The following is a 16,607-nucleotide window of genomic DNA, read 5'->3' on the forward strand; positions in this document are numbered from 1 at the left end:
AAAATATACATCAGCCATTTTATAAATTTATTTATTTTATTTTTGGCTGTGTTGGGTCTTCGTTTCTGTGCGAGGGCTTTCTCTAATTGCAGTGAGCAGGGGCCACTCTTCATCGTGGTGCGCAGGCCTCTCCTTATTGCGGCCTCTTGTTGCGGAGCACAGGCTCCAGACGCGCAGGCTCAGTAGTTATGGTTCACGGGCCCAGTTGCTCCGCGGCATGTGGGATCTTCCCAGACCAGGGCTTGAACCCGTGTCCCCTGCATTGGCAGGCAGATTCTCAACCACTGCACCACCAGGGAAGCCCCAACATCAGCCATTTAAAAAAAAAAAGAAGGAAGAGATATGGCAGAAACTGATTTTGCATGATACTGATAAGAGGACTTGGCAAGCTTAACAATACACTGACAGATTCCTAATCCATTCAACGAATACTTTAGCAGCCTGTGTTAACATTATTTTTTACTTATCCCTTACTAGTATGTTTTTTTTTTCTCTTGTGGTGGGAAAACTGGGGCCCTGGGGCCAAATTATGACTGCTGCTTGTTTTTGTGTGACCTGTTTGCTGGATTCCTGTCTTAGAGGGCTTGGAGCTGTGCTTCTGCATGAGTGGGTTTCTGGAACTTGACTATTATAGGTGTATCCTCAGTAGTTAATAGATTGTAGTGTTTTAGGCTCTACTATGGGTATCTGTTAAGGTTGGAAGCAGGTCAAAAGATCTGAAATAGTTTTATGACCCCTCTTTGAAGTCAGTCTGTGGAATATATGCTCATTGAGAAGATACCCTAATTCATGAGTTCTGGAAGGTTAAAAGACAAGTTTTCAGAGTAGCCCATAAAACACACACACACACACACACACACACACACACACCAAAAAAGCAAAACTGTGGCCTCAGGAAACCAGTATAAGACATAAGAGTTGTCCTATGTGGGACGCTTCAATGACTTTTTCAAAAACTTGAGATACAATGTATGTACCATAAAATCCACCCTTTTAAAGTATACAATTAAGTGGTTTTTAAATATATATATATTCATAAAGTTGTGCAACCATCACTATTATCTTATTCCCAAACATTTTCATCACCTCCGAAGAAACCCTGTACCCGTCAGCAGTCATTTCCATTCCATTTTCTTCTAGCCCCTGGTAACCACTAATCTACTTTCTGTTCTATGGATTTGCCTATTCTGGACATGTCATATAAATGAAATCGTAAAATATTGGCCTTTTGTGACTGGCTTCTTTCTCTTAGCATAATGTTTTCAAGGTTTATCCACATTGTAGCATTTATAAGTATGTCATTCCCTTTTGTGACTGAATAATATTCACTGTACAGATTTATCATATTTTATTTATCCATTCATCCATTGATGGGGATCTGGGTTGTTTCTACTTTTGTGCTATTATGACTAATGCTGCTATAAATATTAGTGTACACGTTTTTGTGTGACTATAAATGTTCATTTCTCTTGGGAATATACCTAGGAGTGGAATTGCTGGGTCATATGACAACTCTATGCTTAACTTTTTCAGGAAATGCCAGACTGTTTTACAAAATGGTTGCATCATTTTACATTCCTGTCAGCAATGTATGAAGGTTACAATTTCTCTATATCCTTGGCAGTGCTCATTATTGTCTGGTCATCTTTTCGATTTTAACTACCCTACTGGTGTGAAGTAGTGTCTTGTGATTTTTGATTTGCTTTTCCCTGATGGCTGACACTGAACATCTTTACATGTGCCTTCTGGCCATTTGCTCTCTGACTTCTATGAGTTAACGTGGGGCCAAGCCAAAATGGCCCTAATAAAATAGCACTTCCTCCAACCTATTTCTTCTTTAAAATATTTTTCTGATCTGCCCCTTCCCCATCACATCCCCTGTCCTATTCCCCCAACCCTTTATATATCCAGGTTTAAGGGTAGAAACCCCAGCGAGCATGAAACTGGTTTTCCCTTCTAATGTCAGCAGACTGAAGCCAATCTCTCTTTCTGATATATCTCAAGTCCCAGAGGGTGGAAGTGGGGTGGTGTAGGTAGGTACCCATGGGGATTAACATAGGACGGTGTCAAACAGTCCTCTACATAGCCCAGGCCTGGTGCCTGCTGCTCCATACCCTAAAAGCAGTCTTTTCCCATCATGGCTGGTGGGGTGGGGCCTCCCATACCAGCAGGCCCTATTCTTTTAATTAATTAATTAATTTTTGACTGCGTTGGGTCTTCATTGCTGCACGCGGGCTTTCTCTAGTAGCGGCGAGCGGGGGCTACTCTTGGTTGCGGTGTGCGGGCTTCTCATTGCGGTGGCTTCTCTTGTTGCAGAGCACGGGCTCTAGGGTGTGCAGGCTTCAGTAGTTGTGGCATGCGTGCTCCGTAGTTGTGGCTCGTGGGCTCTAGAGCGCAGGGTCAGTAGTTGTGGTGCACGGGCTTAGTTGCTCCACGGCATGTGGGATCCTCCTGGACCAGGGCTTGAACCCGTGTTCCCTGCATTGGCAGGTGGATTCTTTTTTTTTTCTTTTTTTAAGAAGATGTTGGGGGTAGGAGTTTATTAATTAATTACTTTATTTTTGCTGTGTTGGGTCTTCGTTTCTGTGAGAGGGCTTTCTCCAGTTGTGGCAAGCGGGGGCCACTCTTCATTGCGGTGCGCGGGCCTCTCACTATCGCGGCCTCTCTTGTTGCGGAGCACAGGCTCCAGATGCACAGGCTCAGTAGTTGTGGCTCACGGGCCCAGTTGCTCCGCGGCATGTGGGATCCTCCCAGACCAGGGCTCGAACCCGTGTCCCCTGCATTAGCAGGCAGATTCTCAACCACTGCACCACCAGGGAAGCCCCGGCAGGTGGATTCTTAACCACTGTGCCACCAGGTAAGTCCAGCAGGCCCTATTCTGAAGCAAAGCAAATTCTAGATGTGACCACAGGACCTCCCGAGCCAGGAATCATAGAATGAACTGTTCTGACTGTGGTAAGTGTTCCGACAACACAATCCTCTTCATGCCCCTGGGATCCTGGGCCACCCAACTCCTTCACACAGAAGGTGGCAATGTGGTCAGTGAGAATCCCACAGAATGAGGTAGTTTTTATTCTTCTATCAATTAAAGAGACACAGACACCAATGTAACCCATACTGAAACACACTGACATGGGGACATATATATGGACACACATCCAGATACACAGATCCATCCACAGCTTCCCTCCCCTGCAACCTAAACACTTACATCTAAATGTTCCATGGTCACGTCTCTGAGGGATCTACAGGATGGATGAAGTAGGTGAGAGAGGATCGTGTCTGCACCCTTGCAGAATAACATTATGCGATCTTCAGGTGTCCTCACTAAGGATAAGCAAATTAAGCAAAGTAACCATATAGGGCCATTATTACAAGAACTTGTCTGGGCCACTGAGAGATGGCAGGAGGCTGTTCCCATGACATTTGTTTCTGACACCTTTGGGGGCTAAGCACTCAATGAGTGGTCACACAGGATGAGTGATGTGGTGAGGGCTGGTGAGAATGAGAGAGGACCTTTTGGAACCAGTTTTTCCATGGGTTCAGTATCACCTATGGAAGACTCTGATACAGAATCACATTTAGCTTCTCAAGTCCAAGTTCCAGACCAAGGCCCACACCTAATAAGGACCAAGGATGAAAAATGACTTTCTTCCCCTTCAGCCTGAGGCCCAAACTAACTGAGAGCAAGATAGTATTAATTTCCTCTATATTGTCTGCCCCCATTTCTTATTCCAAGTTCAGGCTTTATGGGTTTATTCTCTGTTCTTATCTTGGCTTTGAGGGTTCTGACAAGCTACTACCCAGGATCACTAAATAAGGGCCCTAGCACATGGCAGTAAGCTCACATATGTGTATATGAGAAAATATAAAGGATTATGAGAGAGAAAGTGGGAATGGCTATGTATTTGTATTTGAGGCAGAGTGCCTGTGAAATGGCATGTGGGCAGGAGAAAACATTTGTGTGTAGATAGAGGGGAAAGTCAACATGTGAATGTATATGAAAGACAAATAAGGGGAGAGGGCCGACTAGGAGGGGCACCCACCAATAACAGACATCCTCTTGCGCACACTGTTGAAGTCCAAAATAGCCAGTAGTTGGTAGATTCTGGTTTCCCCCATTTCTACTACCATGATTGTCTCAGACGTGCGGGAACGGAACACAAAGCCAAAGTTCCTGGCAGCAGTGACCAGGGCACCTTCATCTGGGGACTGAGCCTGGTAAGTCAGCTCACCTGGCAGGAGAGAAGAGAGCAGCCAGAGCCCATAGAGATGTGCAGATGAAGTCCACCCAGAAGTGAGATTGTCTTCCAAGTGGCTTACATAAAGATGGAGCCCAGGAGGGGACATCTTTCTTCAAAATTTCCACCCAAGCCTGGCCCTAAAAGGCCAGGTTGCATAGAACAGGTCAGGTTTTTCATTCTTTCCCATATTCTCAACTCATTTCACAGACCTGAGTTAGTATTACAGAAGTACACGGAACATGTGTACAAACGAAACATAGGCAGTTGCTTTCCAACTTTAGCGGGTAAAGATGGCTCGGGAGATTGTTAAAAATGAAGGTTCCTGGGCCCCACCCAAACTTACTGAATCCAGAATCACAAAATCTGGGAGGATGGCCCAGGAAATTGAATTTTAACAAATCTCCTGAGTGAGTCTCATGCATATGGTCCTACATAAAGTGCTCCTGCATAGGACTGGCTGCACTTTGATGAACACTGCTATAAGGTAATAAGATTGATAGTTTAGTAAACAATTAAAAAAATATATATATATGAATGAGTATTGTCACCTTTGACACTCTCACCCTGGGAAGGTAAATGACTTACTCTGTTGAATCAATCTTTCAATCTGATATTACTCAAGACATTTCTGGAACTCCTCTTTTAGAATAATCCCCATAACCTGAGATATATTTTAGATTATTTCTCTTTTGAAGGTTAATTTGATTTTTAAAAACAGTTATACATCATCAGAATCTTATACTTGTGAATAAGGTAGGTGGGGGAGTATAATTTTAAGTCAGACATAAGATGTGTCTATGGGATAATAAGATTACTTTCTTGTGTGTTTCCTACCTTGTCACTCAAGGCAGTAAACATAGACAAGTCCAAATATGCTTCAAGTAATACCAACTTGTTGGAATATCAGACCCGGAGAGGCTTGTGGAAGGGTGGGAGCTCATGGGGCCAGAAGACATGAGATTTGGGTTCTTATCCCATTTATACCTTTCTTAGCTATAGGATTTTAGTCGTCACAATGTCTTTTTTTAAAAATTGGGGTATAGTTGCTTTACAATGCTTTGTTAGTTTCTGCTGTACAGCACTTAATTTCTTTTAGCTTCAGTTTCCTTTGCTATAAAACTAGGATCATTTTTCTTGTTCTGCAGAGGGCTGTTGTGAAGATTGTGGAAGGTAATATAAATGAAAGCAACTTGTAAAATTATAAAGTGATGTACAAATATAAGGTGTTACTCATGGTGGTATTATATTAAGACTACATTGACTTTGAAGGATGTGATTTACTTGGCTGCCTAAATTGTTGTTTGCTAAGGAAAAAAGTCTTCTTAATTTAAAATCAGTAATTTCTTAAAAAGATTTTGATAAATTCATGGATGACATAGTCATATTTGGTTACTAAAGAAATTAGGGTATATGGGGATACCTTTAAATTGTGAAGCAACAAGAGGATGACTCAACTCATCCTTCAGGAAGTCTTATCAGAGGTAGTGGGGTTGATCTTGGCAATAAATCAGATAAACTCTGTGACAGAATATTAACAGAGTCTCAAGGTCCGAAGCTCGCTAGATAGCACCAAGTTTGACCCCTATCCAATGAATGAATCTTCTTTAAGACAAAGACGTTGTTTTCCACTTGAATATATTCAGTGACTAGGAGCCCACTACTTATCTTGACTATCCATTCCATTGCTGGACAACTCTTCCTATTAGAAAGTTCTTTAGATTAAGCCATTACAAACGATATCAAACCATCCCCCCCTCCAATCAGCCTAGACTCTATGACATATTCTCAGTCCATGAGGCCTCAAGACCCTTCTCACCTTCTACTTTCTCTTCTGGTATCACGGTATGACACAATGAGAGTGACAGGAAAAACAAGTGTACCCAGCGATCTCCCCTTTTCACTGCTTCCACCAAAGTCTTGTCATAAAATGAAAACTTAGGATCAGCCAGTCTGTTGTAGGAGAAGTCGACCTTTTCTGTTTTCTGGAACACATAAGCCAGAACAAACAGCAGCTTGACACTTTATAGAAGGTCGACCTGGGGGCAATTTCTGGAATGTGATGAGAACTCTTAGGAGGATGGGAAAAGAAAAGCAAGATAAGTGAAAGAGACCCTGTGCTGGTTTCTAAGCCTCTGTAGCTCTGACCTGGTCCATCCATTCACTTGGAGAAGATCCATCACACAGGAGACAAGCTAGCACTGCTTGGCAGACCCTTCTTGCCCTCTTTCTACTCCAGCTATCCTGAATGATTAGTGGCCATCTTCAGGCTCTATTCTTCCAAGTCCCAAATCCATGATAAATCAAACCTGAGGACATTAGAGAGTAGCTGTTCCCTATTAGTAAATGGTTTCTGGAAAAAGTCTTGTCTCTGGCTGTCCTCTGCCTGATTTTGGGAACTGGGAAGGGAGCTAGGTACAATGACATCACTGTGTTGCACTATCCCTATTTTACCCCACAAGGGGGCTAGAGAGGAATATTGCAAGACAGAGGCAAGGCTGTATAACAAGGAAGCTTCAGTACAGACTTCTTGTTCGCAGACTTCATTTTATACCATTTTGCATACCTGATTCAGCATACCTGATTCCTTCCTGCCTCTAGTCCTCAAGGTTATTGACCCTGCCTCAATCTGTGGACCTAATATTAATATTCACTACCATTTTCCTGGCTATGAGCTTGGCTCCTTTAGATGTTGACTAACGTTCTTCACGTCAGGTAGGCTGCTGGTAGGCACCTGGGGTAAACATTCTTTTCTGGCTCAATTTGGTCCTGAGACTCTCTTATGCCCACCCTGGAGTGTGGTGTTATTAACAGATTTCTCCAGCCCATATCAGAACTCTCAAGGATATTTCACCAGTCCATTGTAGTTGTGGTGCTACCTGGGCTGGGCCCCAATGTGTCAAGTACAGACACAGTTGCGCTGCTTGGTGCTATGTTGGGGAAACGGAAGTTTGTAGTGGGCTATACTGGCTCTTTTCTATAACCCATCTAGAGGGAGTTTTGTCATGATAGTGAGGAAGTATGGTCAGGTCCAGAGCCAAGTCCTAGACCTGGCCAACCACAGACTTGTGAGCTCTGGGAAGTTTGTGGGTTTAGTAATTTAAGATAACTCATTATATAGCATCCTCTGAGGCTCTTCTATAACTGGGCTCTTGTACTGGTACATTCTTTGAAACTTAGAAGCTGGTGAGTGATGTGAGAGAAGTTGGAGAGGTAGATATGAAGCAGATCCTGCATTACCATCTTGTATGCAATAGAGAACCATAACAATTTTCTGCTGAAAGTCATATGATCATATAGTCCTCTGGTAGCAGCATGGAGAATATACTGGAAGTACCAAGACGAAAACCAAGGAGACCAGTTAGAAAGCCAGTCAGTAATTCACAAGAGAAATGATAAAGTAGTGATAATAAATATTAAATTAAGGGTATGATTTGAAAATATAGAATTTGATGACATGGATATGACAAGTGAAAGAGAGAAACAGTTAAGAATAATTTTATGTATCCTAATTGGGATAGATGGTAAGACCATTCACTGAGATAGGATACCCAGCAGGAGGAGATTTTTGACAGACTGACCTGGTGATACCTGAAGGACATAAAGGTAATAATGAAAGCAGGCATATATAGTTTGAAGCTCAGGTAAGAGATCTGAGCTAGTTTCTAATATCCCCTTCCAGACAAGTAATGTTTGAGAACACTGGACCTGGCTGGGTACAGGACTGAGGCAGGGCTGGCTTGGAGCTGCAGTACAGCATGATCTGAGGAGCAGTATTCATGAATTACTCTGCAATTGAAAGTTAAACACCCAGTTGAATAAGACTGAATGGCAAATCCAGGTACTAGACAAAAGGATGGAAACCGGGGGTATCAGATGAGAAGAAACGAATTCAGAATGGAGGGTAGAGGAGGCAATTGAGGATACTCTTTGAGATTCTGTGATATAGCTATAGATAGTTTTTATAGGATATCTTTAGCTTTGGTCATGGATAGGGAGGGAGCTAAAAAGGTTCTTGGATGTATGGATTTGGAGGTCATTAGTAAGTAGGCAGTAGTTAAAGACAGTAAAAACACGAGACTATAAAGATGGAAAAGAGGTACAATAATAGAGCTCTGGGGGAACATCAGTACCTATGGCCAAGAAGATGAGAAAAACAATCATACAGGAAGAAAACACAAGAAGAGAGTTACTTAACAGAAGCCAAGGGACAAGAGAGCTTTAATAAAAAGTGGAGTTTTAAGTGTTAAAATCTGCAGAGAAATTGGGTAAGGACTTAACAACAAGGTAGTCATTAGTGACCTTGGCTAGTTTCAGTGGACATGATAGGACAGAGTCTAATTATATAGGGTAGAATGAGGAATGAATGAAAGGTGAGGAGTTATAAAGACTGCTGTAATTGTCTATTTCCTTATACACTTTTCCTCTAGTCTGCCAACTCTGAAGGTAGGGAACAAATTTCCTTTGTTTTCCTTGAACCTTTAACATTTATTCAGAGTCTGACATATGGTTGATACATATGGTTGAACATTTTGGACTGACTGATGGAGTCAGAGGGTAATGCAGGATGAAGGGAAAGTTCTAACTGCTTTAAAAAATGAATAAAATAAGATATAAACATTTATTAGTAGTGGTTACCTCTGGTTGATGGGCTAAGGGTTACTTTAACACATTTATTTTATTTTAACTTAATACTATATTTTTTAGAGCAGTCTTACATTCATAAAAAAAAATTGAGCAGAAAGTACAGAGAGTTCCTATATATTTCCTTTCTTCTTTCCACTCCACATTTCCCCCTATTTTCACCTTACATTAGTATGGTACATCTGTTACAATTGATGAACCAATATTGATACATTATTATTAACTGAAGTCCATAGTTTACACTAGAGTTCACTCTGCTTTGTACAATTCTGTGTTTTTTGACAAATGCATAATGTAATGAATCCACCATGACAGTATCACACAGAATAGATTCACTGCCCTAAAAATCTCCTGTGCTTCATCCTGCTCTCCACCCCTCCCCAAACCCCTGGCAACTACTACCTTTTCCAGAATATCATACAGTTAGAATCATACAGTACACAGCCTTTTCATATTGGCTTCTTTCACTTAGCAATATGCATTTAAAGTTCTTCCCTTTTCTGTGTATATATGTGTGCGTGGCTTAATAGCTCATTTCTTTTTATTGCTGAATAATATTCCATTGTATGTATGTAGTAAGTGTTTTTTTTTTGTTTGTTTTTTTAAAGAAGGGATAGATTTGAGCTGAGGGGAAAGAATCATATAATGGGATAAGTTTCAGATATTAAGAAACAGAGAATACAGGATTGACTGAGGTTCCTGAAGAAGTAGAAAGGCATGGAATCAGAATATATGAGGAGATTAGTATTGAGAGAAAAAGTTATACCTTTTGTTGAGACTGAAGGAAAGGAGGTAAAGGTGGGTTCTGATATTTGTACAGAAAAGGGTACTTAGCTGATAGTTTGGATTTTTCTCAGCAAAGTAGAAAACAATATCATCTATTGCACACTGGGGAGAAGGGAGTGGGATGTGGTAGAAGGCCCAAGAGTGGTGAATTTTGGAATAGCTAATATGGAAAATTAAGAATTAAGCTCACCATAAATAGATTAAAAAATTATCCAAGTGGCACCGGAAGCCCAGAAGAGTTTGGAGTCTCTGAATTTGTAATGGCTTGTGATCCCTAAAAAGTGCTTGGCATTCTGAGATTAGAAACAGAGAATGGTAGATGGCTTGGTTAATTCAAGGTTGAGATTTGTTGGGCGATCAGAGAGGGGGAAAAAAAAGGGAGAACTAGTAAGGTATTGAAGATGCTTATGATCTTGGGTACAGATGGGGGGCAAGATAGGACAGGAAGTAAAGTCACAAGGGGTTGACAGAGAAAAAGGAGAACAGAGAGTTTGTAAATCTTCCTTTGATAAGAAAGCAGGTATACTAGGAATCAAGTATCAAGAGAACTGGAAAAATAAGGTTTGTGATCAGAGATCATGACAAAGGAGTTTACAATTTCAGAGTAGTACACTTCTGGATGGTGACATGATAACATAGAAATGTATGATATAGGTTTTTTTGAGTCCAAAAAGTCATTTGAAAGATATATTCTTTTAGACATCTGAAAGCATCTGTGTTGCTAGATCATCCGTAAATAAGCCAATACCACCCAAGATGATAGCAGGGATTGGGTAGAGAGGGGAAATATGAGCTAAGGTTTCAAGGTCCTCAGTGAATGAAGTGGAGAAGCCAGAAGATTTGTAAATGTCAACGACAAGAAGAAAAAGGAATATAGCTAGAAGTCATAAGCATCACAGGAAGAAAGATTATATGAGGGCGAAAAAGTAATAGTTTAAAAGTGGCACAGGATGGGCTTCCCTGGTGGCACAGTGGTTAAGAATCTGCCTGCCAATGCAGGGGACACGGGTTCAAGCCCTGGTCCGGGAAGATCCCACATGCCGCGGAGCAACTAAGCCCATGCACTACAACTACTGACCCTGTGCTCTAGAGCCCGTGAGCCACAACTACTGAGCCCATGAGCCACAACTACTGAAGCCTGTGCTCCTAGAACCCGTACTCTGCAACAAGAGAAGCTACCGCAATGAGAAGCCCGTGCACTGCAACAAAGAGTAGCCCCCACTCGCTGCAACTAGAGAAAGCCCATGCGCAGCAATGAAGACCCAAGGCAGCCAAAAAAAAAAAAAAAAAGAAAGAAAAGTGGTACAGGATAATGAGGACAATACCTTTGGACTTTTGGTATGCGGAGTATGAGAGATGGAGGAAAAGGGATATCCTCCGGGAAAGTCATCTTTCAATCAAGGTAGAGAGAAGAAAGCATTTTTATGAAAAGATAAGCCTGTGGGTATTTGCTTACAAGAGAACAAAGATTCCAGGGATCCAGAGGAAAATGTGTTATGGTCGATCAGTAGCAAAAGGAGGAGGAAGAGAAAGGTAACTCCAGGGTAACAATTTACTCCCTAGAAGCTATAACTTTGTTTATATTGCCAAGGTCATTAGCAAAGTCCCTGGAAGAGGATTTAAGGCAAATACTGATTTTATTCCCCATTTCCAATCTCTCTGGATGGATAAGGGTGAGGCAGTAGTTGGGAGCTGGAGTTACCTGTTTAGTACGTAAGTCAAGTGGCTAAAGGTTTGGAGTTGGTTCTAGTAGGAAAGCAATAGGGTGAGTAGTATCCTGAATGCAATGGAAGAAGCCCTATGAAGGGATGCTTAAAATCAAACCCATAAACAGAAGTTGAGATCCAATACTGGAAAAAACAGTAAAATTGAACCAGCCAGAGACAGGAAGAATGAAAAGGAAAATATTCTTACAATTGTGTGGGTTAGGACTATTGAGTATGTCATAAATCCTGAAGCTATAAAGGAAAAAGACTGATAGAATTAATTACATAAATTAAAAACTTCTAAACAAAAAACTTTAAACAAAAGACAAAAACAGAAAAAAATAATTGTAACATATGTGCCAGATGAAGGAAAAGTTGGTATTTTTACTATATAAGGAGACCATTGAAATAAGAAAAAAAGGACGAAGAATATGAACAGGCAATTCACAAAAGAAGTATAAATGGGCAATAAAGTGATTGGGAAGAGGAAGGAAAATAAGCACATAAAATGATTCAATCTGATTAGTAATCAAAGAAAGGTAAATTAAATGAGATATGATTTTCACAATTAAATTTCTAAAGATTGAAATATTAATACCCAGTACTGACAAGGATACAGTATGGAAAAGAGGAATTCTCATATTTTTTGGTGGGATTATAAATTGATACAGTCTATCCAGAGAGCAGTATGGCACTATTAAGTGCATTAAAAATCTAGCCACCCTTTGACCAACTAATTTTACTTCCAGGACTTTATTCTAAGGAAATAATTTTCAGAAGAGGAGACAAAAATATATGTACCTGAATGCTTATCATAATGCTGTTTATCATAGCAAAAGACAACAGAATAAAAATAGGGGATTGGCTAAATCAATTAAGATACATCAATGTAATTGGCTACGACAGCCATTCAAAATGATGATGTAGACCTAAATATACTGACACGGACGGAGGGCCACAATATAGTGTCAAGTGAATAAAAGGAGGCTGAAAATAGCATGCATGCTACGATCCATCCATCCATCCTTCCTTCCTACATACCTACCTACCTACTAGACCTAGGTGTATATGTGTGTATATATACATATGAAAAACATCTGAAAAGATAAATATTCCCAGATTATACACTGGTTATCTAAATGGGACTGAATGATTTTAATTTTCTTCTTCATACATTTCTATATTGTTTGAATTTTTTTTTATCATGAGCACAGATAATTTTTTAAATAGAAAAAGCCAATAAAGCTGTTTTCATTTTTAATTAATTAATTTATTTGTGTTTAAAAGAAATTTTAATAGCACTATTCAGAAAATAATATTCATATGTAGAATTAGAATTTATTCTCAAGTAATATAATGTCTTCCAAAAAAGTATCTTAAATCACTGCTCATTTGCTCTCCTAGATCATTTTTATGAGCTCAAGGATTCATCCCTTTGCTGGTTTCTTCAGATGTTCCTTACTTTAAAAAATTTATATATTATTTATATATAATCACCTTCTTATAATAAGCTATTTTCATTTAAAAACACAAACCCAAATACCCTCAAATAAACAGAGTTCATTTATATAATACTTTCTGATATTATGGGGCCAATAACAGCTGTAATATTTCAGGGGCTAAGGGAATCCCAATCTGTGTTAAAGATGCTGCTGTGCGGCGCAGCCTCACTCAGGTCCCACATGCATTTCACAGGGCGCTGTAATCACTCACCTCCGAGACATCTACCCTCTGTCCATTCTTGTCACAGACAACACCTGTTGGTAAGTAAATAGAATACACATTTGGCAAGGGTTTTAAAGAAGGGTTTATATTTTTTTATTGTGGTAAAATATGTATAACATAAAATTTTTCATTTTAACCATTTTTAGTGAACAATTCAGTGGCATTAACATCATTCACAATGCTGTACAACCATCACCATTATATATTTCCTAAACTTTTTCAGCATCCTAAACAAAAACCTTACTCTTCCCTATTCCCAGCCCCTGGTAACCTCTAATCTGCTTTCTGTCTCTATGAATTTGCCTATTCTAGATATTTCATATAAGTAGAATGATACAATATTTCCTATTGTGTCTGGTGTATTTCACTTAGCATAATGTTTTCAAGAATCATCCATGTTGTAGCATGTGTCAGAACTTCATTATTTTTTATGTCTGAGTATTCCATTACATGGATATACGACCGTTAGTTTACCCATTCATCTGTTGATGGACACATGGGTTGTTTCTACCTTTGGTCTATGGTAAATAATGCTGCAGTGAACACTGGCATACATCTATCTGTTTAAATCTCTGTTTTCTTTTTCTTTTCTTTTCTTTTTTTTGGTATATACCTTGGAATGGAATTACTGGGTCATATGGTAATTTAAAGGAGGATTTTTAAAAGCTTATTCCCTCTGATTCTATCATCCTAGACTTGCAGTTAAGCTCCTCGAATCCCCTCAGGCCACCTAGCTCTCAGTGCCCTATGAGCTCCTTTCCTCAAGCCAATAGTAAGAATAATGCTGCTTGGGGTGCAATTCTTCTCCTTAAGTGTGAGTGAGTTGAGGCTGGAGGCTAGTCATTTATGAGAGACTTCGTACCTCCGGAAGCCTTTCAATCAGAAAAGTTACCCAGAGGATACGTGAAAGTAGTGCTGGAATGTTTAGGATTCTTGGCCAGTAGACAGCATAGACAGAATGGGGGTGGAAGACAGTCTGATGCCAAGCGTAGAAACACCCATGACCCTTTTCAACCTTATCCTTACCCTTACCCAGTATATGGTCAGGTCATACAATGAGTAAGAAAATTAAGATCCTCACCCAAATCAACCATCCAAAAATAAGCTTTCAGAGTTTATACGTGTGAAAACTTGTTTGGCAGGGGTAATAGAAAATATTAGAGTGCTCTAGCTTTTTTTAACATTTTGACTTTAATTTTTTTATTTTTAAAATTTAACTTAAAAATTTTTTAATTGAGGTGAAATTCATATAACATACAAGTAACCATTTTAAAGTGTACAATTCAGGGGCATTTAGTGCATTCACAAGGTTTTGCAACTATCACATCTTCCTAGTTTCAAAGCTTTTTCATAATCCCAGAGAAACACCCCACGCGTCTATCTTTTTAGATGTGATTGCCTTCCTTAGCTAGTTAGTGCAGTGGGCATGAATGTTCACACATATAAGGACTTAACACTATCACAAAAACAAGCTTATGCCTAAGGCAGGAAATAAATGAATAACTGGGCCTGGGAGACACATCAAACTCTGAATACCCTTTGATGGCTTCTTTCTAGAGTGTTTATTGGTCTGAGCGGGAATCAGGAGAATAGCAGCTTCAGAAATATGCTGGTTGCACCATCTGATTTAATGTGAGAGTAACTAACATTGCCCAGACATTGGGAATTCCTTGAGGACGGAGATTAATTCTTACACATCTTCATATTTTCAACATCCAACACAATGGATTGCATCTAAAAGGTGCTAAATAAATGCTTTTGGTTAGAACTGAATGGGCTAGGTGAGCTTTGCTTAGTGAACAGGGCAGGTTGTGAGACTAAGAAGTAAATGTGAATTTAGAGGCATATAGATTTAGAGATAGATCATTCTTGAGAACAATCTGCAAAGTAATATTTCCCCAAGACTCAGGGAAAGCAGAAAAATATGCATACCATAGAATTTCCCATTAATAGAACACTTGTTGAAAATCATGATGTTCTGAGTCAGGGTCCCTGTTTTGTCGGAGAACACGTATTTGACCTGGCCGAGCTCCTCATTAAGGGTGGTGGTACAAGCCCGTGCTGGTGTGTTCTTTAGTTCATAAAACATCCTCCGATCCCAGTTGATATAGAAACTGTTGCCCAATCTTATTATCTCAACACTAAGGAGAAAGCAAGAAAAGAAGGGTCCTGGGTCAAAGCAGGGCAAGCAAATTCATCATCCTGGTTTCCTTCCTACCAGTCCGGTGGTAGAAATGAAAATCAGAATATCTTCCTTGGGAACCTACAATCTTGAAGGACCCTTCGTACTAGCCAACCCATTGTAATTCTGACTTTGACCATTATCACTGAAGGCTTTACTTGATTACCAGACATACTGATTAACTTTGCTGAGGCATACTCCCTTTACAGCCTTTCTTCCAAAATTTTTGAAATTCTGCAATAATGCAAGGCCTGCCAGAGTTAAGAGCTAATTTATAAAACGTAGCCTAGGCTTAATCAGAGAGTTATTGCTGCTGTCATGTAAACTCATTGGTGGGGAAGAGAGAGAATCTTCAGACTTGAAATAGCACTTTGTTTCAGAAGGGAAAGATCTGTGAGACTCAGAAACAGCTTACAGGAGCTGACGACCCTCTGATAAATTTCTAGGCAGATCCAGCCTGCCTGTGGGGTAGCTTTTCCCTAGAATAGCCTCCTCTTCATTTTATCCGAGTTTTCCCAATTGTGTTTGTCACATTCCACTTCTGTTCCAAATAACATGCATATAGATTCTTTATGGTTAACAAGCGTCTTCATTTTAAAAGTGGAGACTTTTAAGTGGCTTCCTTCCTATCATCATTCATATTTAGTTTGTGGCAGTTTAGGCTGCTTCATTAGTAATCCCTGTCTGAGACAACTGCATTGAGCAACATGGAGTTTTTGTTTGAGGTGAGGGAAGAGGTGCTCAGGCCCACATTATTGACTTTATTAGTCCTCATGTGTTGAGTCTTGACCTCTCCCTTCCTTCACCATACCAGTCACCATAGCAATCTCTCTAAACCCAGACATTTAATGATATTATTTCTTTCCTTGGAAAGATCTCTGCAGCTTTTAGGATAAAACCCAAACTCCTTGGCCTGGCATTCAAGGCTCTCCTGAATCTAATCCTAAATTACCATCCAACACCTTAGTCTAGGCTACTCACTGTTCTACGACCAGATCAAGCTTTTAAAAACCTCCAAACCTTTGTACATACTGGTCTTTCTGCTTGTAATATTCTTTTCCTATTTTCTGCTTGGTAAATTCTACTCTTTTCTCAAATATCAGTTTGATTATTACTTTTTTCTGTAAATCCTAAGCCTCTACAGGCAGAACCAACCTATTCCTTTTCTAGGCTCCCATAGCATTCACATATACATTTCTATTACATCATTCTTCATATTGTACCTTAATTATTTACTTAAGTATCTGTTTCCATGTCTATGTTGTAAGTTTATCTAGAGGAAGGGTTGTCTTATTATTCATGTTTCTTTCTCTGGCACCTAAT

General features: G+C 39.9%; 1 protein-coding gene across 12 annotated transcripts in view; it reads right to left on the bottom strand.

The window, feature by feature from the left end:
- Window positions 1–16,607, bottom strand: part of LOC137227719 (phospholipid-transporting ATPase FetA-like) — a 76,296-nt gene that overhangs the window by 14,166 nt on the left and 45,523 nt on the right. For 8 of the 12 annotated variants that reach the window (XM_067744026.1, XM_067744023.1, XM_067744025.1 and 5 more), the window contains 5 exons: window positions 15,035–15,243; window positions 13,091–13,134; window positions 6,061–6,226; window positions 4,047–4,235; window positions 3,212–3,327 (listed from right to left, as the gene is read on the bottom strand). In XM_067744026.1, coding sequence (XP_067600127.1) covers window positions 3,212–3,327; window positions 4,047–4,235; window positions 6,061–6,226; window positions 13,091–13,134; window positions 15,035–15,243 — 724 coding nt within the window. The other 4 variants (XM_067744032.1, XM_067744031.1, XM_067744034.1 and 1 more) reach the window with 4 other exon arrangements.

Source organism: Pseudorca crassidens, chromosome 7 (assembly GCF_039906515.1).
Source record: "Pseudorca crassidens isolate mPseCra1 chromosome 7, mPseCra1.hap1, whole genome shotgun sequence".
Classification (NCBI taxonomy): domain Eukaryota; kingdom Metazoa; phylum Chordata; class Mammalia; order Artiodactyla; family Delphinidae; genus Pseudorca; species Pseudorca crassidens.